Raw genomic sequence first — 23,316 nt, forward strand, 5'->3', positions numbered from 1 at the left:
TAGAAGATATACTATGAAAATGTTGAGACTTGTGCAAATATGAAGTTTTTGACAATTAGAGACACCACTTTAATTCTGGCAAAAGTCCAAGGTGTGAGTTGATTGATGGCTTAAAGAAAATACTAATAGTATTTTTGTTTATTTAATAACAAAGTGGTGTTTTGTGTATTATTTCCTGAGGTTTTTTTTATTTCCACAGGCTTCTGTCTAGATTCTCCTGGGCCCTTGGACAGTAAAGAAAAGTACGTATTCACTGCTTTTTAAAGTTTGTGCTTAGAAAAGACTTTTCTTAATTTTTTATTGAAATTCTTTGTGTTCTGGACAGGACCCCTGGATTTAGCTAACCCTAGTAAAACTTCTGGATCCTATAAATAAGTCTGCCTTTAGAGAAAGTAGTTTGTGTTAGTAGTCTTTAAGACTTCCCGTCCTTTAAAAGAAGACCAGGCTTGCTCATTTTACCCAGAAGCCCAGTAATGTTGGGGTGCTTGTGAGAACAGGACAGTCTCAGAAACCTGTACTTGCATCTTGCCTAAAATGGGAATGTTTGTGCCCTCCCCAAACTATAGGCTAGACACTGCCTCTGCTAATATTTCTCTTGTTTTAGTCTCATTGTTTATCTTCTGATCTCATTGCAGCCTTGAAAATCCCATGAGGAGAATAAGTTTCCTGCCTGTAAGTTAATTCTCTTGTTTATCTTGAGTTAATTAGTATTATCTATCTCCTTAGCTGTCAGGGTGACCTTGATAGTAGGTAGACTTTCACTTGGACAGCAAAGACTACTTTTCTTTAGTCTTGTAGCACTCAAAACACATAAGCAACTCACCTTCAGTTCTGACTACCATTTTAGATACAGGAAGCATTCTTTTTTTTGCAAATGATGTCTGGGGATTGACTTGGCACCCTAAATCCCTGCTGAGAAGGCCATAGACCTATCTTGTGAGGTTGGATGGAAAGCCATGTAGCAGGATCTTCTGTTCCATGTTGTGACAGTGTGGAACCCTGGCCACATTTCTTGGTTCCCTCCTGCAGTGTATGAGGAGCTAAACCCTACCCTCCCACCACTGCCATTTTTGTTTTTCTTTTGAACCTGAGTTTCATTGAATTGTCATTTATGTACCCTTTTTTCAATGTCTTTTTTTTTTTTTTTTTTTTTTCCATTTTGACAGCAGAAGCTCTTGGGATGTAGCCCAGCCCTGAAAAGGAGCCATTCTGATTCTCTTGACCATGATGTTTTTCAGCTGATGGACCAGGATGAGAACAAGGAAAACGTGAGTGGCATCAATATACTAACAGAAGATGGAGGTAAAGCCACAAGTGTCAGTGGCTTACAGAGGAGTGTGGCTGGGCTGCTTTCTGGCAGACTAGACTGTCACCAAAGTCATGCATGGTCTTTGCAGTCAGAGAAATCTAGATTTGAATCCTGCTTACTAGCTGTGTGACTTTGACCCATTACCTCTTCTTAGGCTTCATTTCTTTGCTTGTAAAATACAAGTAGCAGTAACTTGTAGGGCATTATGGAATGAAATAAGATAATGTATATGAAGCATTTAAAATGATTCCTGGCAGGGAGGAGTTGCTCAGATGGTACCTTTAGGAGTAATTATATCCATGAATGCCCTTATCCAGAAGGGTCTGCTCGAGGCCCTGCTTGTTTGTGCTCACCCTGGCGTGAGTTGTAAGCTTAGGGAAAGGCTTCTTGGCAGTATTTGGTAAGAACAGGGCCAACAGGTCTCGGGGAATCAGAGTAACTGAACTAGTTGCTTAGAGGGTGAGCTTGTGATGCTCCATCCAAAAGAACACCCCGACCTGGCTTTTCTCTCATACCTGCCAGGTGCCTTGCACAGGGTAGGCATCCAAAACAGTTCAGTGAATTGGCTCAACTTTTTTCTGGCCTTTATTCTCTCTATATCCTATGTCGATTTCGTCCTGTATTCCATTGCCTGCTAAAATGCCACAATTCATAATCATCATCTTCCAGACTTTGTGTACAACCTACTGCCTCCATAAATTCTCCCATTGATTCCCTTAGCAACTTGTGAGGTGTTCAGAGGGAGAATATGAAAGTGAGTTCCTGCCTTGAGTGCTTAGAGCACTGCCTCAGCCTCTGTGTATATAGTGCTTTCTACTGAACACACTGAAGCTGTACTGCTGCCTGGTTTTTCCCCTGCCCCTGGCTCTTCCCAGGGTTGCTTGCTTGGAACTTTGTTCCGGAGAGGGGAATAGCATAGGTGGTAGTTCAAGAGCTCTTGTGATCTTAGGCACCTCATTTAACCTGCAAGACCTCATTTCCTCATCTGTAAAATGGGGATGATCAGGTTGTAGTTGATGGTTCTATGAGTTAATGCACAGGAAGTACTTAGTGCTGTGTCGGCATGCAGATACTCTGAGATTAGCCTGTGACCACTCTGAGCACTTACAAGTGAAGTAGCTATCTTGGGTAGGGAGATTATAAGTGCTTTTAAACTCAAAGTAAGGGGCACCCTGGGTGGCTCAGTGGTTTAGTGCCGCCTTCCGCCTGGTGTGTAATCCTGGAGGCCCTGGGATCGAGTCCCATGTTGGGCTCCCTGCATGGAGCCTGCTTCTCCCTCTGCCTCTCTCTCTTTTCTCTCTTCTCTCTCTCTCTCTCTCTCCTCTCTCTCTCATCTCTCATGAATAAATAAATAAAATCTTTTTTAAAAAAAACAGATAAAATAAAAAGTAAACTCAAAGTAAATGCAATCGTACAGAATGTCTTCTGTCACTTCTGGCTTTCACTCAACATGTGAGATTGATTCATTCATGTTGTGAGTAAAACAGTTTTTTAAATTTCCCATTGCTTCTAGTATGGAGTACAATCACTATACGTGGAAAATAATTACCTCCTGTTGGTTAGGAAGAAGGTGGAAAATATCTTGAAACAAATTGAGAGTGAAAAGTTGTGACTCCCATTCACAGGCAATAATATTGAAGCACTTTGCTTTGGATTTGAGGAAGTTGTTGCTTTGTGTACTTGGAAGATAATTATGTTTTTGTCAGGAAATAGTCTTTGTGGTGAGAGAAAAACATGCTGCCTTAGGAGTTAGCTGTTGACAGGATGTGTGAAAATCGTAGACACCGATCCAATGTTTGAGTGAAGCTCAGAAATGGGTAAACCCTTAGTTTGGAGGCAGTTACAAAGGTGAGCAGTGCCTGCTCCCTTGACTCTCACCCAAGCTACAGTTAGGGCCCTGGTTTTTCATGGACAGTGGAAGATGTCTTGACTGCTATCTTGCAGGAAGCCTTTGAGTTTAAGAAGCCAGTAAGACCAGCATCTCGTGGCTGCCTGCACTCTCATGGACTTGAGGAGAGTAAAGATCTCTTCACGCAGAGGCAGAACTCTGCCCCAGCTCGGATGGTATGTGCTCTGGCTTTCACGGGGGAGTTCCTGGTGGGAACAGAATTAAAGCACTCACTTTCACCTGGAGTCAAAGACACTCTAGTAGCTCTTGTTGTCTTTTCCTTGACTTTTGAAATTAGACTGTCACATGTTTTGGTGGTTTTGATGTGCCTGGAAAGCAGACAGAAGCAGAGTGAGAGATGCAATATGGAACTTGAGCAAGGAATATTTGACTTTGTCAATCCTGGGGAAATAATCTGCAGGCATCCTGAGTCTTTCTTCTAAATGTGTGTACAGTGGAATTCTATGTCTCGAACCTTGCTCTTTCATAGCGCCTCCTGAGTGCTAAGAGGTTCCCAACATGGTGGTGTTCAGGGACAGTACTTGGCTTCTTCCAAAAGTGGCTTATTAAGAACTTAAGGATTCTAGTGAATCCTTACCTCTGGGCTACTTGACAGTATTTGGGGCCACCTACCCCAGGGTTATTTTTTGCCAAAAAGAGGCATCACCATTTCCAAAGCTGCCTCCTGGTGATCTGCTAGCGAAGGCTAGAGAGGCCCAACTTGAACGAAACGGCCACATTTGGTTTCCAGGTTTTCCTGGGGACTTGCATGTGAAAATATACAGTCTGGCTTGTGGTCTGAGGTTCATGTTCACCCAGTATCATGGCTCTGTCTAGCATTTGCATAAGGCACTTTTATATATGTTCCTGTCTTTAATCTTCATAGGCCTGTGAAGTAGCTGGTGTTAACCTATTTTACAGATTGGGGATGTCTGGTCAGGGAGGTTGGGCTGATTTGCCAAAAGGACACACGTAGGTAGAACACTAGGATTTAACAAAATCTCCAGATTCCTAAGTACACAGTAATTCTTTAAGCACTGGGTATCCAAAACTAAATATCTTTAGTGTGCCTCTTGAAGACTGCTGCATTGGGTTTTATTGTGGTCACCTGGCCATCTCTAATTATAGGTGACTTGTCCATCATTTGCTGTATCACATGTGCACTAGGGATACCAGAACCTCGGTCACAAATAATAGTATTACAGTGTGAGCCTTCAGAGGATATTGTCCCACAATAAAGTCACCCGCCCCTTGGTTTGCTGGTTTAAAACTTGCCACCATCCCCAGAGTGCGCTCAGGAACATTTGTGGAGAATCAAAGGAAGCCTAGAGCTTCCGTGAGTGAAACAAGCTGGTACCTGAACCAGAGTAGGCCAGCTGCAGAGCAGATTTCTCACTAGGTGGGCAACTGACTCCAAAAACCAGAGAGCAACTTGAGGATTAATGCCATCCTGTCACAAAGGGATTTGGGTCTGAAGGATTCTCTGTAGGACTTAGGTTGAGACTGCTTCCGTACTGTGGAAAAAGATAACTGATCATTTTTCCTGATTTTGGGAAGCACCTGGAAAAGATGTAATGGACTATCAGCAATGTTTGTATTAATGTTTTAAGTCTATTTTTTTTTTAATTTTTTTTTTTAATTTATTTATGATAGGCACACAGTGAGAGAGAGAGAGGCAGAGACACAGGCAGAGGGAGAAGCAGGCTCCATGCACCGGGAGCCCGACGTGGGATTCAATCCTGGGTCTCCAGGATCGCGCCCTGGGCCAAAGGCAGGCGCCAAACCGCTGCGCCACCCAGGGATCCCAATGTTTTAAGTCTAGATGGTAGACTTATGAGCCATCTTTCTAAATTTCCTATATTAAATATATATTAGTTTTATGTTGGGGCTTCCCCCAAAACAACAACATAGGGTTGCTTTTTGAGATTCCCCTATTTTTATTCCAGAAATGGTTCTCCTAGGAGAAAATGTAGTGGGGAGAGAGGCGTGGGCTTTGGAGTCAAACAGATGAGCCGTGTGATCTTGGTAACCTCTTGGTTTCCTGATTTGTTAAATACATAGAAAAGGATTAGCTCCCCTCAATGTATTGTGAGGTTTTTTTCATTTTTTTTTTTTTTTAAAGATTTTATTTATTCAGAGAGACAAAGAAACAGAGACATAGGCAGAGGGAGAACCAGTCTCCCCACGGGGAGTCTGCTGCAGGACTCAATCCCAGAACCCTGGGATCATGACCCCAGCCAAAGGCAGATGCTCAACCACTGAGCCACCCAGGCACCCCTGGGACTAAGCACTTAAGATGATATCATAGTGGCCAGCACACAGTAATTCCTCAGTTAAAAAACTGAGCACCTGTCATTCATTCATTCATTCATTTATTTATTTATAAAGATTTTATTTATTTTTATTTTTATTTTTTTAATTTTTTATTTATTTATGATAGTCACACAGAGAGAGAGAGAGGCAGAGACATAGGCAGAGGGAAAAGCAGGCTCCATGCACCGGGAGCCCAACATGGGATTCAATCCCGGGTCTCCAGGATCGCGCCCTGAGCCAAAGGCAGGCGCCAAACCGCTGCGCCACCCAGGGATCCCTATTTATTTATTCATGAGCGACACACACACACACACAGGCAGAGACACAGGCAGAGGGAGAAGTAGGCTCCATGCAGGGAGCCCGACGTGGGATCCCGGGTCTCCAGGATCATGCCCTGGGCTGCCCGCACCTGTCATTTAAATTCCAAGTCTAATGGACCAGGATAGACTCTCTAGAATGAGGCCACCCTTTACTTCCGTAGGAGCTAAAGTTACATAAGCATTCTCCAGGATGCTCTGTGAGCAGAGATTATCTTCTCACCCTTCCCTACTGTATCACAACCTGCTTGTTGATCACTGTTCACCAATTATAGTCCTCTGATACAGCAAACTTTGCTCTTCGTCAAAGGCTCTCCCCAGATCCCACTGTAAGGTGAATTGCTTCTGAGAAGAGGTTTTTGTGAAGGCTTCCAGGCCTGATTTTACTCAGGACCATGTATAGACATCAAATCCTTTAACACCTTAGGCTGCATTTTCTTTGAGTAAAATTTTACTTCTAATAAATGCAGTATGTTTTCCTCATAAAATCTAGTGACCCATCCAAGGAAATCCAATCTGATCAATTATTAACAAGCTGTGAATTCTATCTTCCAGCTTTCCTCCAATGAAAGAGATGGCAGCGAGCCAGGGAATTTCCTTCCTCTTTTTATGCCCCAGTCCCCTGTGACGGCCACTTTGTCTGATGAGGATGATGGCTTCATGGACCTTCTTGATGGAGAGAATCTAAAGGTGCTGTGTGTGTGTGTGTGTGTGTGTGTGTGTGTGTGTGTGTGTTGTGTGTGTATGTTCTTACGTGCTGTGTGTGTGTGTTGTGTATGTATGTTCTTACTCGTTCCACTAAGTACCCTGGAGAAGTCATGTGAGAAAGAACAATAATTCCCCAGGGCTTTGAGGTGACTGATATTTTTGTTCATTTGGTGAGAATTTATTGAGACTCTGCTCCCAGTTCGGGGTGGGAGTGGGGGTGGTTCTTCAAAAGAAGACCTGAGAGGATCCTTCTTACCCCGATGGAGTTGACAGTCTATTCTGTGCAAGAGACCTGGAACTAGAGAAATGTAGGATGAGCTGGCGTAACACAGGAGGGCCAAAGGCTACCTACCTCCTCGTGTACCCTCAGGGTGGAAGGGATGCTTGTAGCTACATTCAGATGTCTGAATTGTGAAATGTGATGCTCTTCTGACCTTAACATACTGGGGAGTGGGAAGGAGGAGTGAACATTAGAGGTTTCATATCCAGGCCTGTCTGATACTTCTCAGAGGGAGAAGCAGGCTCCATCCCGGGACTCCAGGATCATACCCTGAGCCAAAGGCAAGACGCTCAACTGCTGAGCCACCCAGGCGTCCCACTGCTGAATCTTTCTTTATAATAGCTTTTCTCTTTTAGAATGATGAAGAGACCCCGTCATGCATGGCAAGCCTCTGGACAGCTCCCCTTGTCATGAGAAGAACCACAAACCTTGTAAGTTGTCCTGGTGTGTCTGGAGGGAGCCTTGAGTAATTAGGCCTCTGGGACAGAGTGGACTAGACTAAATGGAAAACTAATCCTTCTGTCCATATCACCACAGGGTTTCATCTGAGATTCTGTCTTTGGGCTTATGAGTTTCCCTTTGACTTGATTGGTCACTAGTGTTCTCTGGTGTTGTAAAACACGCTGGCTCTTCAAGTTTTCTTTTATCTTCATTGGTATGTGAGGAAGTCTGGCTAATATATATACACATAGTTCTTGTTTGATAATTTCTAGTTTATCCCAGCCATTCTTGTTCAAGTTAATATTGTGTGTGTGTATTAATGTCCTATCGATACAATGTCCCATCGATACAACTCTTTCTTACTTTCTAGTTTAATATGTCAGGAAAATATCTGCTAAATTGAATTCCTCACAAGTGGCAGTGATTGACACCTTTGCGTTCTAAGCTGTAGGTGAAGGTATGGGTTAGTCTGGGGATTGGCTTGAGTTCGCAGGATGGGGCCTTGCTTGGCCTCAGAACACAGCATCCCTCTCAGGAGCTATTGAGGAACACACCTGCGTGGGCACTCTGAGCTCCTTAGAGCTCCTGTTTGCAAGATGGGGAGCTGGTTGTCTTCTTTCCCTGGGTCTCTGGCTCTCCTCTTTCCTAGGCTTGTTTGGTTGTTTTGTCCTTGCCTTTCAACATTTGCACAAAGTCTGCCAAACATTTGGAACACCATTTTATCTCTGTTTCCTGCTCAAAGGTTCTGTTTTATTTCAGGTATCTTCCATATGGAGTTTAGGATTATTTCGGAGCTTAAAGCTCCTGACAGTATTACTTGTAGATAATTGAAATTTTAGATAATTTTTATGTTTTTCTATTTCTCCTGTATAGACTTACTCACAGCTCGTATTTAGGACAGATACTTGTTTCTCTTGCCTAGTTTAAGTTAGAATTGCCTTTGACTCACTCAGGCATCACTTACAACTATTATGGATTTAAGCATATCCCTGGATGACTACTTCATTGGAAAAGGGTCTGAAAGTGGCTAGTGAAGTTCCACCTTACGCCTTTGGAGCAGAGCCCCCCTCAGGCTCCCACAGGTTGACCTGCTCTAAGAGGTGGTCTGAGTTTGAAAAGGGGCAGGGTGCTTGCTGTGGCCATTAATATTTGCTTCCTCCAGGAGTTTGAGGGGTCAGTAGATGAACTTTTAGTCTGTGCTTTCGCATAGAGACTTTTTTTTTTAAATTTTTATTTATTTATGATAGTCACACAGAGAGAGAGGCAGAGACACAGGCAGAGGGAGAAGCAGGCTCCATGCACCGGGAGCCCGACGTGGGATTCGATCCCGGGTCTCCAGGATCGCGCCCTGGGCCAAAGGCAGGCGCTAAACTGCTGCGCCACCCAGGGATCCCCCACACATAGAGACTTTTCTTTCTCTAGCCAGGTTGATAGGGTTTGTCCCACTGTCATCCTGAGTTACGTCTTTGTTTAATTCAGATCCCATATTAAAACTTCACACTTCAAGCAGTAAGACAGCAAGGAGTAGGTTGTTTTTCCACGTCTTGGTCTCAGGGTAGTACTGGAGTTATGGAGCACCAGAGGGTGAAACAGACAGCAGCTTACCCTGGATGTGTGGCCTTGTTAAATGTATGCATGGGGCCATGTGTATCCCATTGAATGGATGGGCCTTGTGGACACTTTAAGGGCAGTAATGTCCATCATCCTGGAAAGAGCCATATGCTGAAGTTGGGGGGTGATCCCTCAGAGATGGCATGTTTACCCAAGGTCTCAGGCTATGTGGGGACTTGTTGAGGAGCAGGATATATTTTATGAAAGAACAGTTCATCTCAGGACATTGCACGTAGCCCTGTGAAGCTGCGAATGGGATGTGCGGTGGGCAGGGGCAAGGTTGTGACAGTTGTCACTTGTCTGCCAGTCTAAAATGTTTGGATGGATTTCCCCAGGGACACAAAGATTCAGTGAGTGTGACTGTTAACTGGAAAGGAGGAGGAGTCAGTTACAAACAGGCCACTCAGGAGCTGATTATGACTATTTGGCAAAGTGCTAAAGACTTTTTCTGAATTATGGGGAGAGGAGGGAATAGATTGAAGGAATCCTAAATTAGGAATGGGTGGTATTTAGGTTAATAGTGGTAAAGGAGAAGTCTTGAGAGTGACACCAAAGTTGTCAGTCTGAGAGGCACTCTTAAAATATGTCCTTAATTTTGTTGGGTGTCTGTGTGCATTTAGTAGATAGAGAGCCTGCTGTCTGCTGCCTTCTCCAAAGCATTTGTGATGGTAGAGGTGTGCCCTCAATTATGCCGCCTTAAGTGAGTACAATCAAAGGGCAAGTGGAATGACAAGACTTAGGGATCTGGGTTTTAGACCCCACTTGAGTTACCCACAAATGGGGACCATTAGTGATACTTTATCTGTCTACGTGTTTCCCAATTTGTAAAGTAAGGAGTGTTTTGTTTTGTTTTTTGTTTTGTAAGGAGTGTTGATTAGGGGAAGGACTGCATTTGTTTCTAGCTCTAACATCTAGGGTAGTTGGAATAAGACTTCAAATATGAAGCCTTTAGTCTGAAGACTATTTGTCTTTTTTTTTTTTTTTTTTTTAACATTCTCCTGTGTTTGTATCTCATCATCTAACACCACACTTGCCGAACAGTAACTCAGAGATTTTCTATCAGTATATAGCCTATAGACTTCTGTTTCCATCGGAGATATTTTCAAACAAAGCTGGAAGCAAGGTATACAGCCTCACATTGTGCAAATGCCTGGAGAACATTAGATACTGTCACAGTACAAATTCAGAGCCCCATATCCTTAGGTATACATAGAAATTGATAATCTTTTTTTTAGATTTTATTTATTAATTTTATTATTATATATATATAATATATATATAAGATTTATTTATTTATTTATTTATTTATTTATTTATGAGAAACAAGAGCTAGCTAGAGAGAGCACAACCAGGCAGGGAGAGGGAGAAGCAGGCTCCCCACTGAGCGGGGAGCCTGATGCAGCGCTTGATCCCAGGACTCCGTGATCATGACCTGAGCCGAAGGCAGATGCTTAAACCAACTGAGCCATCCAGGCACCCTGATATACTTAGATTTTTAAACTATCACTGCCCATGAACTATCCTCTTGAGACCACTTAAATTATAGTATTAAATTAATGTTCATAGTCATGAGGAAATAGATTATCTCAGTACAAATGCTTTAACTAAACTTACTAGGTGTCTTGAAAGACATAAATTATGTATAGAGTAAGGAAGCTTGGGAAATACCTATCTTTTTTTTTTTTTTTTTTTTTTAAGATTTTATTTATTCATGAGAGAGAGGCAAAGACACAGGCAGAGGGAGAAGCAGGCTCCATGCAGGGACCCCAATGTGAGACTCAATCCCGGGTCTCCAGGATCACACCCCAGCCTGCAGGCGGCGCCAAACCGCTGCGCCACCAGGGCTGCCCTTTTTGTTTGTTTTTTACTTGTTTTAAGATTGATTGATTGATTGATTGATTGATTTAGAGAGAGCTCAAACAACCAGGGGGAAGGACAGAGGGAGAGAGAATCCTGAAGCAGCCTCCCCACTGAGTGCAGAGCCTATGCAGAGTTTGATCCCAGGACCCTGACACCATGACCTGAGCAGAGATCAAGAGTCAGCTGCCTAACTGACTGAGCCACCTGGGCACCCCTCAAGATAGCAGGCTTTAATGGAAGATGGGTCTCTTTTTTTCCCCCCTCTTAGGGCAATCGATGCAAGCTGTTTGACTCTTCTTCCACATGTAGCTCCATCGCCCGGTCAGTGTTAAAAAGACCAGACCGATCTCAGGAGGAGTACCTACCCGGAAATACGAAGCGGAGAAAGAACATGGCTGGGGCCAGTCCCGAAGAGGTAGCAAGTCCAGAGAAACCCCAAGAGGTTAGTTTTGCAGGTACCTTTGTGCTCAAGAAGAATGATACTGTGTTTTTTCAATTCTGAAATTTCCATTTCGTTCTTCTTTGCTAAGATTTACTGTTTTTCATTTGTTTCAAACATGTTCGTAATTGGCTATTGAAGCATTTTTATGATGGCTGCTTTAAAACCCTTATCAGATAATTCCAGCATCTGTGTTGTGGTGTTGGCCTCTATTGATTGTCTTTTCCTATTCAGGTTGAGATTTTCCTGGTTCTTGGTATGACAAGTGATTTTTCAATTGTATCCTGTGTATTTTGGGTATTTAAGACTCTGGGCTATGTAAATTTTCTGTTTTAGGCCTCTGATACTGCAGGGATGGTAAGCATTCCCTAGCACAGCCTCCCTTGACACAATGGGTGGGGTCGTTATTGCTGGGTAGGAGTGAGAGTTCAAGGTCTGCCCTAGGCCTCTGCTGACACCATCCCAGTGGAATGGAGACTAAGCACTTAATTATAGCTGGGCGAGGGTTGGAAGTCTAAGCTCCCCACTTGCTGACCAGGCGTGTTGTAGGGCCATCCTTTTTCCCTTGGTGTTTTGCTACAGTGGTGGTATTGCCTAAAACTTTTCTGTCTTGATAGGCTGCCTTTTTCCCAGTGCTTTGGCTTGGGGGAACAGACTTTTGTAATTTTTTTTTTTTTTTAATTTTTATTTATTTATGATAGTCACACAGAGAGAGAGGCAGAGACATAGGCAGAGGGAGAAGCAGGCTCCATGCACGAGCCCGATGTGGGATTCGATCCCGGGTCTCCAGGATCACGCCCTGGGCCAAAGGCAGGCGCCAAACCACTGCGCCACCCAGGGATCCCGACTTTTGTAATTTTTAAATAGCTGCATGAGGATCCTTGTTATGTTCCTGTTGTTATGATCTTGTTATTCTTGTTATGATCCTGTTAATTAAAATTTAGATTGTTCCTAGTTTTCTTTTTTTTTTTTCTTAAGATTTTATTTATTTATTCATGAGAGAGCAAGAGAGAGAGGCAGAGACACAGGCAGAGGAAGAAGTAGGCTTCATGCAGGAAGCCTAATGTGGGACTTGATCCCGGGACCACACCCTGAGCCAAAGGCAGACGTTCAACTGCTGAGCCACCCAGGCGTCCCTCCCTGTTTCTAGTTTTCAAATGCTATAAACAATTACAATATTCACTGTCCTTTCGTGCTTATTTTGGGGGGAATAAATGGGGTTGCTAGGGCAAAAACCTATGTACATTTAGTATATTTACCCCCTCCCCCATTTATATATTCATTCATTCATTCATTTATGGAAGGAGAGTCAGTGGGAGGGACAGAGAGAATCTTAAGTAGGCCTGACACAGTTTTATCTCACAGCTCTGAGATCATGACTTGAGCTGAAATCAAGTCAAACACTTAACTGACTAAGCCATCCAGGTGCCCCAGTATCATTTTTAATGGTCTCCTAAATGCATTTCAAATTTGGGTTGAAATAACATCTGTGCATTGCGATTGGTCACTAGGTCTCTTATTATTTGGGCTCCTGTGCTCCCATCTTTTTGTTTCCTTCTTGAAATTTAGTGATTGAAGAACTCAGGCCAGTTGCCTTGTAGAAGTTCCCACAGTCCTATGGGATCTTCTAATATTGTCTTCTCTCCTTTTTATTGCCCATAAACCTCTAAACACTAGGAAGACTTGATGAGATTGAGATTCAGTTTCTTTGGCATGAATATCTCATGGGTGATTTTGTTTACTTTGATCAGGAGACACATTGCTGGGAAGTCATTGATGATGATTGCCTAGATTTCATTTAACCAAGGTTTCAAAAAAGTGATCCTGTAGTTCTGTCATTCTTTTTTTTTTTTTTTTTAATAATTTTTTTTAGAAAGTTCTGTCATTCTTCATTTATTGGCAGAATGTACCTCAAAGAGAAACTTCCGTGCATCAAACTCTTTGGTCACCTGTGGGAAAGGCAAAATGCATGCTCCCTTTCTTTAAAATAAATATATCTCCGTAAATGCCAACCATGACCAAGAAAGAACATTAGCAGCAGCCCAGAGCCCCTCCTGTGCTCTCTCCCTCAACGACACTGATCTGAACTCTGTTGCTATAGCTGAGCTTTGCCTGTATTCAAATCGTATAAACTTGAAGTCCTACTGTATGTATTTCTTTTATGTCTGGATTCTCTTGTTCAGCATTACTTTTGTGAGAATCATCTATTTTATGTGTCCATTCTGGTGAGTGTACAGTGTCTGCGGTTTTAGTTTTTATTTCCCTGATAGTTATTTTTCTTGGTCCTGGATTTTCCCTCTCTGTATTGCTAGTCCAAGTGAATGTGCCCATTTTTCTATTGGGTTATCTCTTATTTGTGGAAGTACTGTATACATTCAGAGAGGATTCTTTTATTTAATTATTTTTTTAAAGATTTTCTTTATTTATTCATGAGAGACATACAGAGAGAGAGAGAGAGAGAGGCAGAGACACAGGCAGAGGGAGAAGCAGGCTCCATGCAAGGAGCCCAACCTGGGACTCGATCCCAAGTCTCCAGGATCACACCCTGGGCTGCAGGCCGCGCTAAACCGCTGCGCCACCGGGGCTGCCCCAGAGAGGATTCTTTTAAAGATTGTTTATCTTCTCACTCTTGCTTGCCTTGTCTCTTAATACTGTTCTTTTGATGAGCAGAATTTCTGGACTTGTTAAATGTATTTCAATTAATCGGTCTTATTTATGTTTAGTGCTTTTTGTGTCCTACTTAAAAGAAATCCTTACCTCCCCATGACTAACCCTTTTGACATCACTCTACTAGTCTAATAGCTTCCTTGCTACTATCATAAGGCATTCCAGGTTTATATTATACATTTCTTATCCCAACCTGGAGTCAGTCACTTCAAAAACCCTGGTTTATTTGTTCCTTTCTTTCTTTTTCTTTTTTCTTTCTTTTTTTTTTTTTTTTTTAAGATTTTATTTTTTAAGTCATCTACACGCAATGTGGAGATCGAAGGATACCCGGGTGGCTCAGGGTGTGATTGATCCTGGAGTCTTGGGATCAAGTCCCACATCACAAGTCCCGCATCAGGCTCCCTGCATGAAGCCTGCTTCTCCCTCTGCTTGCGTCTCTGCTTCTCTCTGTGTGGGAGTGTCTCTCATGAATAAATAAAATCTTTCAAAAAAAATAAATAAAACGAGACCAAAAGTTGCATGCTCTACCAACTGAGCCAGCCAGACACCCTCAAAGCCTAGTTTCTTTTTTCTTTTTTTTTTTTCTTTTTTAGATTTCATTTATATATTCAAGACAGAGGCAGAGACACAGACAGAGGGAGAAGCAGGTTCCCTATGGGGAGCCCCATGTGGGACTCGATCCCAGAACTCCAGGATCACTCCCTGAGCCAAAGGCAGGCACTTAACTTCTGAGAAACCCGTGCCAAGCCCTGGTTTCTTTTAGTGGAAAATAGTATTTGGAGACCATGGTATCCTTTAGGAATGCTCATTGTACCTCAGTGGATAGAGCAAAAAAATACTTATTTTAGACTCAGCCTTAATTTTAATTCCCCCTCTTTTTAAAAAAAAATTATTTATTTGCGAGAGAGAGCAGAGTGAGTGAAAACATACATTTGCGAGGGAGAGGAAGAAGAAGCTCCCCACTGAGCAGGAAAGCCAACGCAGGGCTCGATCTCAGGACCCCAGAATCAGATTCCCAATTGACTGAACCAACTCAGGTGCCCCTTAATTTCCCTTTTAAAAAAAGGTAGAAAAGGAAAACTTAGTTTCAGGACATTTCAGTTAGATGCTAAAATAATAGTAGACCTAGCCAGTGACCCATATTCTCTTTTTCAATCAAATAAAGAAAATGTTTTATTTGCTAAATATAGACATTTACATGTCACTCTCTTTTTTTTTTAAAGATTTTATTTATTCATGAGAGACACAGAGAGAGGCAGAGACACAGGCAGAGGGAGAAGCAGGCTCCTTGCAGGAAGCCTGATACGGGACTCGATCCCGGGTCTCCAGGATCAGACCCTGCTGGGCTGAAAACAGGCGCTAAACCACTGAGCCACCCGGGCTGCCCTGTCACTCTCCTCCTGGTGACATGTTCTAGGTGAATGTTTTCAAAAGTCCTATTCAAAACCCTGGCCTCATTTTCTACCTCTGATTTGTTACAGATTCTACATCAGTCTTTATCCCTGATATCTTCCCCGAAAGGGACCATTGAGAACATTTTGGATAATGACCCAAGGGATCTTATAGGAGACTTCTCCAAGGTAATTCTAAGTAGATGCAAGGAGAGCTGCTCTGACTAGGTAATTTGGGCTTTAGGTGCTTCCTAGAAGGCTCCCCTGCCTTTCTCCCTCACTCGGTGGCTCTTGGCAATGCCCTTAAGGGGACACAATTTAAAGTTTTTGAAGATAAGGAAACAGACTCATGATCAGACGTATCTTGGTCTCTGTGGGACTATAGACCTTACTGGTACTAATCAGAGGAAGTAGGAAGCTACCCACCAGCCACCTTGACTCCAACACAAAGGCCAGGCTCTGATTATAAAAATAGTAATGCAGTAAAGTACAAAGTGTTTCTGATTATAAAAATAGTAATGCAGTAAAGTACAAAGAAATAAGAATAAACCTGTAGCCTTACTACACAATTGTATATCCAAAGGTTATCTTGGAATATCCAAGGTTGATGAATTTAATTTCTCTGTTGTCCAGAGAAGTATAGCCTTTGAAAGAGAAGGCCCTCAGGGGAGTGCAGAGGGAGATCTGCTGATGGCCTGATATGTATGGATTTGCTGAGTGGAAGAGTTAGCTGTCTTTGGGCTGTGGTGAAATATGAGGGTGGGACAGGGAATGTATCAGTAGCAGCTTGTTTAGACACATAGGATAGATGTGAAGGCTACCAGAGCATCATTGGTTTAGCTAACATTTGTTGAAACACTAACATGTTAAGCAAAGATTCCAAAATTAAGTCCCAGTTCCTTCTCTCAAACAACTTATCCTGTGGTCAGTAAGACCTGTCATGCTGTCGACTACACAGTAGATGGAAGTTTATTGAGGGCAGTGTGAGCAGCCTGGAAGAAATAAAAGGGAGTTGTCTCACCTAGAAGATTGTGGAAGGTATGGGTCTGGGCCATATTTCATATTTCAGCCAGGTGAGTTTTGAAGAAATAGGGACACATAAGGGGGTTGAAAATAGGCAACAACTCCATCTGAATGGAAGAAGGAGCAAAGACTGTGTCCCCATTGGTGGAACCTTCCACTTGAATTGAAACTGTTGGTTATATTTGTCATAATGACCTTGCCAATGGCCATGGGGATGGGTGAGCTCTTGATTCAGCCAGTTGCCTTAATGAGTAATTGCTGGTGTGCTTATAATTGTTACATTTATCAGCCTTGAGATTTGCTTAAAAAAATTTTTTTTTTCTTTAAGGGTTATCTCTTTCATACAGTTGCTGGGAAGCATCAGGATTTAAAATACATCTCTCCAGAAATTGTAAGTCATCTTTTTGGATCCTGTCACCCATGAGGTATTTGGTTCTAGTTGTTCCTGACAACCAAAGTTGATTCTCCTGGGTTTTCTCTCCACAGATGGCATCTGTTTTAAACGGCAAGTTTGCCAACCTCATTAAAGAATTTGTTATCATTGACTGCCGGTACCCGTATGAATATGAGGGAGGCCACATCAAGGTATGGGTTCTTTTATTTATTATTTTTAAGATTTTACTTATTTATCCATGCAGGGAGCCCAATGTGGGACTCGATCCCAGGACCAGGGGATCACGCCCTGAGCCAAAGGCAGATACCCAAATGCTGAGCCAGGCATCTGGGAGCCAGGCATCCCAGAATTTGTGATTTTTAAAAGGGTGTGGGATGGTCAGGGTGCCTGGGTGACTTAGATGGTTAAGCGTCCGACTCTTGATCTCAGTTCAGGTCTTGATCTCAGGATTGAAGCCTATTTTAAAAAAATAAAAATAAGGGACACCTGGGTGGCTCAGCATTTGGGCATCTGCCTTCGGCCCAGGGTGTGATCCTGGAGTACCGGGATTGTGTCCCAGATCAGATTCCTTGCATGCAGCCTGCTTCTTTCTCTGCCTGTGTCTCTGACTCTGTCTGTGTCTCTCACGAATAAATAAATAAAATCTTTAAATAAAATAAAATTAAAACGTAAAATAAAGGAAAGAGGTGGTAACACCTGGCTACTTAATAGCTCATGTGCTGGTTATGAGATTTTAATTTTTTAATATTAATATTAATTTCACACATAATATTCTTTTTTTTTTTTTTTAAAGATTTTATTTATTCATGAGAGACACACACACAGAGGGAGGGAGAGAGGCAGAGACACAAACACAGGCAGAGGGAGAAGCAGGCTCCATGCAGGAAGCCCAACAAGGGACTCCATCCCGGGTTTCCAGGATCACGCCTTGGGCTGAAGGTGGCGCTAAACCACTGAGCCACCAGGGCTGCCCTGGTTATGAGATTTTTTAAAAGACGATTTGATTCCTAGTGCACTGAAGAACGTTCCCTGCCCTACACTGCTCTTCACCACATTGTACAGCAAATGCTGCCTGTCCTTTGCTTCACACCATCACCATCAAGGGCATTTCTAGGTGGTGCCCACTGATTTCTAAGCCAGGCCTGGGCACCCCAAGGCTTCTGACCAGAAGCCAGTCTGGTGACATGTCCTAATCTATGCCATACTTAGTGGTGCCTCTAAGTCTGTAGTTGAATTAAGCTGCAGGGTGGAGGGCAGGTGTTGGGTCATGCTTTCCCAGGAAAAAAGTAATTGGTTGTGCCAACTTCATCTTTTAACCAATAAAATAGTGTTGAAATACAATAAAAGGGTACATTAAATACAACATTAGCATTTGCCAGTGTCTTAGTAGCTTTCAAAAGTTCCGAATTCATAAATACCACTCCTGTCTGCCATAGTCATAACAGAATATGAGGTGCCCAATTATAGGTGACTCTCACAGAAGAATCATTGGCAAGTATGTTATGCCCAGGTTCCAAGAGTCTCTGGTGCCTTCACAGGGTGCAGTGAACTTGCACATGGAGGAGGAGGTTGAGGACTTCTTACTAAAGAAGCCCATTGTACCTACCGATGGCAAGCGTGTCATTGTCGTGTTCCACTGCGAGTTCTCTTCTGAGCGAGGCCCTCGCATGTGAGTACTGCATGAAACTGGGCTCTGCGGCTCAGGCCTGCGTTGACTGGTGGGATGTGGCAATGGATGGCTCACCCTCAGGGCGTACTTCAGTATACCGAGCAAGCACCCTCTCCCACATCCTGAATCATTTCCATGCCTTAGCCTGCGCACATGACTTGTAAATGTTCACTTTTGTGAAATTTCAAATTCATGTGTAGCAGATGTGTGCCCAAATCCTTATCTATTAAGCAGTCAATTTGATGAACAGCTTCCTTGAGTATGGCTTTTTATAGGCTTGACCTATCAGTTTCTGTGGCCAAGGGCTTTAGGCCTTCTCCAGCCCAGCCCTGTCTCTGGCTAGTATGGTAGGTGCTGGGAGTACAGAGGGCCAGCTGGAGACGGGGGTGAGGGCTGAGGCAGGGTGGAATGCAGCCTTGATTGGGGTAGGACAAGGTAGACTTTTCATGGGCCCCTAGGCCTGGATCCTTGTGCACTTTTCATTTTGAACCAGTTCTAAAGTCAGGCCACACGGGGGCGCCTGGGTGGCTCAGTCTATTAAGTGTCAGACTATGCTAAAATTGTGAGATGGAACCCTATGTGGGCTCCATGCTCAGCGGGAGTCTGCCTGAGATTATTTCCCTCCCTCGGCTGCCCCTCCTCCCTGCTCGCACATGCTCTTGCTCAAACATAATCTTTTTTTTTTTTAATTTAATTTAATTTAATTTAATTTTATTTTATTTTATTTTATTTTATTTTATATTTTTTTATTTATGAGAGACAGAGAGGCAGAGAGAGAAGCAGGCTCCCTGCAGGAAGCCCGATGTGGGACTCAATCTGGGGACTCTGGGATCACGTCCTGAGCTGAAGGCAAATGCTCAACCACTGAGCTACCCAGGCGTCCCTCAAATATAATCTTTTTTTTCTTTAAGAAAAGAAAAAGGCCATTTGCCCACATGTGCTTCACCTGACTTCATCAGCAGCTTCTGTTTTGCTGCATTAGCACACATAGAATTACACACACAACTACAACAGGAACTTGTCTCCCCACCAACCTCCTGAGGACAAGGACTTATCCTGCATTAAGCACAAAACTGTGATCACATGAAGGGGTAGGATTTGGGTGAGGACTAACGTTCACTCACTCTACAGGTACTTCCCATTGCCTCTCACATGCGAAATAGTGTTCTGATTACTGTGGAGAACAGCAAAATGTAGGAGAACAAAAAGCCCTGCCTTCACGGAGCTTGCATTTCATACTGGGCAGGAGCAGACAAATATAATAAATAATATGTTAACTACTCTGTGTTAGAAGGTATTTCAGAGACAAATAAGATGAGAGGTGGGTGCTCCCAGGAAGTTTGGAGGAGCAGCAAGGGGGCCAGAGTGGCTGGAGTAAAGGCTGATGGGGGAGGAGGCAGGGGCAGGGTACCCAGTTGGGGGCCACTGTAAGGATTTTGGCTTTTGTACCAAGGGTTGGTAGGTAAGAAGCCACTGCCAGGTGAGGGTATTAGTGAGAGTATTTAGTATTCCATGCAGGAGTACAAGTAGGTGCCTTGAGGCAGGAGCAAGCTCGGCTGGCTGGCTGGCTGGCTTGTTTATTTATTTATTTAAATTTTTGATTTATTCATGAGAGACACACAAAGACAGAGGCAGAAGCAGGCTCCCTATTAGGAGCCCGCTGAGGTACTTGATCCCAGGACCTTGGGATCATGCCCTGAGCCAAAGGCAGACACTCAACCACTGAGCCACCCAGGCATCCCAAGCTCTGCCTATTTAAAAGCCACAGGAAGAAAGCAGCTGGCTTAGTTAGGAAGTGAGGGAGGGACCCTAGTGGTGAGGAGCTGGAGGGTGTGGTGAGTGGAGATTGCAATGGGGAGCCGTCACTCCACATGAGGTGTGGGTGGTAGCATAGAGGACCTTGGGCAGGGGCCAGACAGTAGGGCCATTGAACCTGGAGGAAGGACAGCTTGGGAGAGACCATCCATCTCCCTATGAACTCTTCCTAAAGACCACATGTGGCCTGGGACCCACAGCTCAATGCTGGTTTCTAAGAATGACTGGGAAAGTGATAAGTTGTGTGTCAGGAGTATTCGCTCGGCACTGCTGTGCTCACCGTACCGTTAGTTCGGGTTGCCCCAAGTTAGGAGAGCTAACCTTGCTCTGGCCTGCCTCCTCGCTGCTAGGTGCCGGTACGTGAGAGAGAGAGATCGGCTTGGTAACGAGTATCCCAAACTCCACTACCCGGAGCTGTATGTCCTGAAGGGCGGGTACAAGGAGTTCTTCCTGAAATGCCAGGTGAGGCAAGGTCTCTGGAGAGCACGGTGCACCCCTCACCCAGGCTGGATGGGCAGATCCGTGTGCTTGTCGTGGCTGTCTCTTGTTCGGGGTCTGGGGATTTGCCTCACACAAAGAAGGGTCCTAGGCCCTGCTGCGCATCCCAGCCTCGCAGGCCCAGATGGGGGGAGAGCCGGCTTAGGAGCATGAGGCATGGGCCCCTCATCTCGTCCTCTGTCGTCTGCAGTCTCACTGCGAGCCTCCCAGCTACCGGCCCATGCACCATGAGGACTTCAAAGAAGACCTGAAGAAGTTCCGTACCAAGAGCCGGACCTGGGCAGGGGAAAAGAGCAAAAGGGAGATGTACAGCCGTCTGAAGAAGCTGTGAGGGCGGCCATGCCAGACAGCAGCAGCCTGAGCTGCCCTCTGTGCCTCCCCCCTTCCCTCTTGGCTGCAGAGAAACCTGAGCAAAGGGACCAGCCACGGGCGTGACATGTGGAGAGAGGACCCGGGGCTTGTGCGCCTGACCCCTACTGCTGCACTTGCGGGGCTGGAACATCCTGCCGGCCACGCCTCTTCTGTCTCTGTAAGACCTTCTCCTTCTGCCTTGTGACTGTCTGCCAGGGCTGTCGCCTGCCACAGTGCAGTTCTGGGTACCACTTCAAGAAGTTCTGACTTACCACCATCACCACCACCGTCGGACAGACCACCTGGGGCCTTCCTGGGTGCTGTTCTCTGGGGGGTGGGGGGGGGAGAGAAGTCCACGAGCAGAGATGCTGCTGGCCAAATACCAAAGACAGCCTGGGAAGGGAATGGTCTTTGTGGGATAACCCATATCTTTAATTTATTCAACTTCATCAATCACTTTAATTTTTTTTTTTTTTTTAAACTCCTGGAGACTTTTATTTAACTGCTTCTTTAAGTCATAATACTGCCATTCTGGGTAGGGTTTTATCATCCCAGGGACTACCTCTGCTTTAAAAAAAAAAAAAATATGGGGGAGAAGAGGCAAACTTGTGTTGAGGGACAGAACCAGCTCTGTCACCCCCAGGGGGCACTGTGGTACTGGGGCTGCTGCTATTTAAAGCCAAGGACTGAGGTACTGGTAGGATCAGGCACAGGACTCCGACTTGGCTACAGGACATAAGCTAAACCTCCCAGACCTACCTCGAAGGCCACTGAGATCTGTGGGGGAGTGACCCTACTCTTCCTCACCCCAGCTCCTTGTGACGTTGGCTGGTATAGGAGTCACAGTCAGGAAAGCACTTCAGACAGCTTCCATTGGACCACCCCCAGGCCAGTGTTGAAATGTGGTAGTGTAGGTGTCCTAGAGTAGGTGGGGGCCAGGGCAGGGGGGGCTCTGCGGGATGGGGGAGGGGAGCATACACCGAGTGTCTTCTATTACTCTGATACTCTTGAATAGCTTTTAATTTTCTAAAAATAGGCATTTTATGAGTCAAAGAGTATCAAATCAGTGTTGGCTGGGCCACCCAAGGGTGAAAAGAGGGGCTGGAAGCCCTGGGCTTTAGGAGAGGGCTATGGGTGCTGGCATACAGATGACTGTATTAAATGTGTTTCTCAGGAGGCAGCGTGGTGGATTTTGAAGGTAAAACTTTGGGTTTATCATGTTTGAATTTGAGGGACAGGGAGGCCTACTGGTCTCTGCTTATCCCCACCAATAGGCACCAGCCTCTTCACCATCTTTGCTCCATTGGGGTGTAGCCAGCTTTGTCTTAAACACAAGAGCCAGTCTCCCCGCTTACTTTGCTTCCTCCTTTGGGGGGTAGGGAGGGAAGCAGTGGTATTGGAGATGGCTTGTTGCTGTTATGGGTTTGAGTTGCATTTGGCTATAAAACAATCTTGTTAGAAAAAGTAAGTGGGGAGGAGGGGAACGGGAAGAAAGGGAGGCCTCTCCCCCTCCTCTCACCACACATTGAGACACATCTCCGTTGGTCTCTAATCTTGTTTGTAGGGATTCTGTTGGTTGAATGCCTGGGAAGGGAGGTGGGATGGCCTTCAGATTGGACCAGCTTACCCAGCATGGCCGACCAACTGTTGCAGGCTCTGAAAATAAAAACAGTCCTGAACCCATGTTCTCTGCCTAGTTCTTGGTGGATTTGAAGAGAATTGTGTTTTCTTTGGAGGAATCATATTCAACTAAAATCAGTATAGGGGTGGTTACATTTCAAGAGGCCAAAGGGCTCCTGTGTGGCATGGCTCTGGGGGTGGCCAGAACGACTTCTACTTGCTGCCCTGACTCCAAAAACTTGCGATTCAAGTTGATTTACAAGATGAAATAGGGCCATCCAAAGCTTACCCAAACCATTGGCATTGAAGCAACAGTTCAAAGGGAAAGGATCCTGGGGATCCCTGAGTGGCTCAGTGGTTTAGCACCTGCCTTTGGCCCAGAGCATGATCCTGGAGTCCCGGGATTGAGTCCCACATCGGGCTCCTAAAGGAGATAGGAGTTTCAGTTGTGCTCTGATGGAGAGGATGCCGCAGAAGGAAATAGGACAGGTGCTGGGAAGTCATGAGCCCACACACAGATCTTCCTAAACCTGTAGCAAATGCCAAAACCTAAAATATTTCACCCTTGGTCCCACCTCAAGTCAAGATTCATTGAGACACTGATTCCCTTCTATTTGCATCTATAATAGAGACATTATTTTAACTATTTTGGAATTGTCAGTGTGGAAAGAAAGGAAGTCCCCTGTAATTCTTATCTCCAGTATTACGTGTTTATAGGTCAG

The 23,316-nt window shown here is 44.4% G+C and overlaps 1 protein-coding gene across 6 annotated transcripts in view; it reads left to right on the forward strand.

Moving 5' to 3' along the window:
- The window catches only part of CDC25A (cell division cycle 25A), a 25,801-nt gene extending 3,144 nt beyond the window's left edge, over nucleotides 1-22,657 (forward strand). Inside the window, exons 4-16 of one of the 6 annotated variants that reach the window (XM_077859039.1) lie at nucleotides 200-242; nucleotides 636-672; nucleotides 1,170-1,268; nucleotides 3,254-3,373; nucleotides 6,383-6,517; nucleotides 7,172-7,246; nucleotides 10,996-11,169; nucleotides 15,315-15,413; nucleotides 16,576-16,638; nucleotides 16,734-16,832; nucleotides 18,180-18,310; nucleotides 20,476-20,587; nucleotides 20,814-22,657. In XM_077859039.1, coding sequence (XP_077715165.1) covers nucleotides 200-242; nucleotides 636-672; nucleotides 1,170-1,268; nucleotides 3,254-3,373; nucleotides 6,383-6,517; nucleotides 7,172-7,246; nucleotides 10,996-11,169; nucleotides 15,315-15,413; nucleotides 16,576-16,638; nucleotides 16,734-16,832; nucleotides 18,180-18,310; nucleotides 20,476-20,587; nucleotides 20,814-20,954 — 1,328 coding nt within the window. In that variant the 3' untranslated portion in view covers nucleotides 20,955-22,657. Of the gene's footprint in view, nucleotides 1-199; nucleotides 243-635; nucleotides 673-1,166; nucleotides 1,269-3,253; nucleotides 3,374-6,382; nucleotides 6,518-7,171; nucleotides 7,247-10,995; nucleotides 11,170-15,314; nucleotides 15,414-16,575; nucleotides 16,639-16,733; nucleotides 16,833-18,179; nucleotides 18,311-20,475; nucleotides 20,588-20,813 lie in introns of all 6 variants that reach the window. The other 5 variants (XM_077859038.1, XM_077859041.1, XM_077859040.1 and 2 more) reach the window with 5 other exon arrangements.
- The last annotated feature ends 659 nt before the right edge of the window (nucleotides 22,658-23,316 follow it).

This window comes from Canis aureus, chromosome 19, assembly GCF_053574225.1.
Source record: "Canis aureus isolate CA01 chromosome 19, VMU_Caureus_v.1.0, whole genome shotgun sequence".
In the NCBI taxonomy this organism is placed as follows: Eukaryota; Metazoa; Chordata; class Mammalia; order Carnivora; family Canidae; genus Canis; species Canis aureus.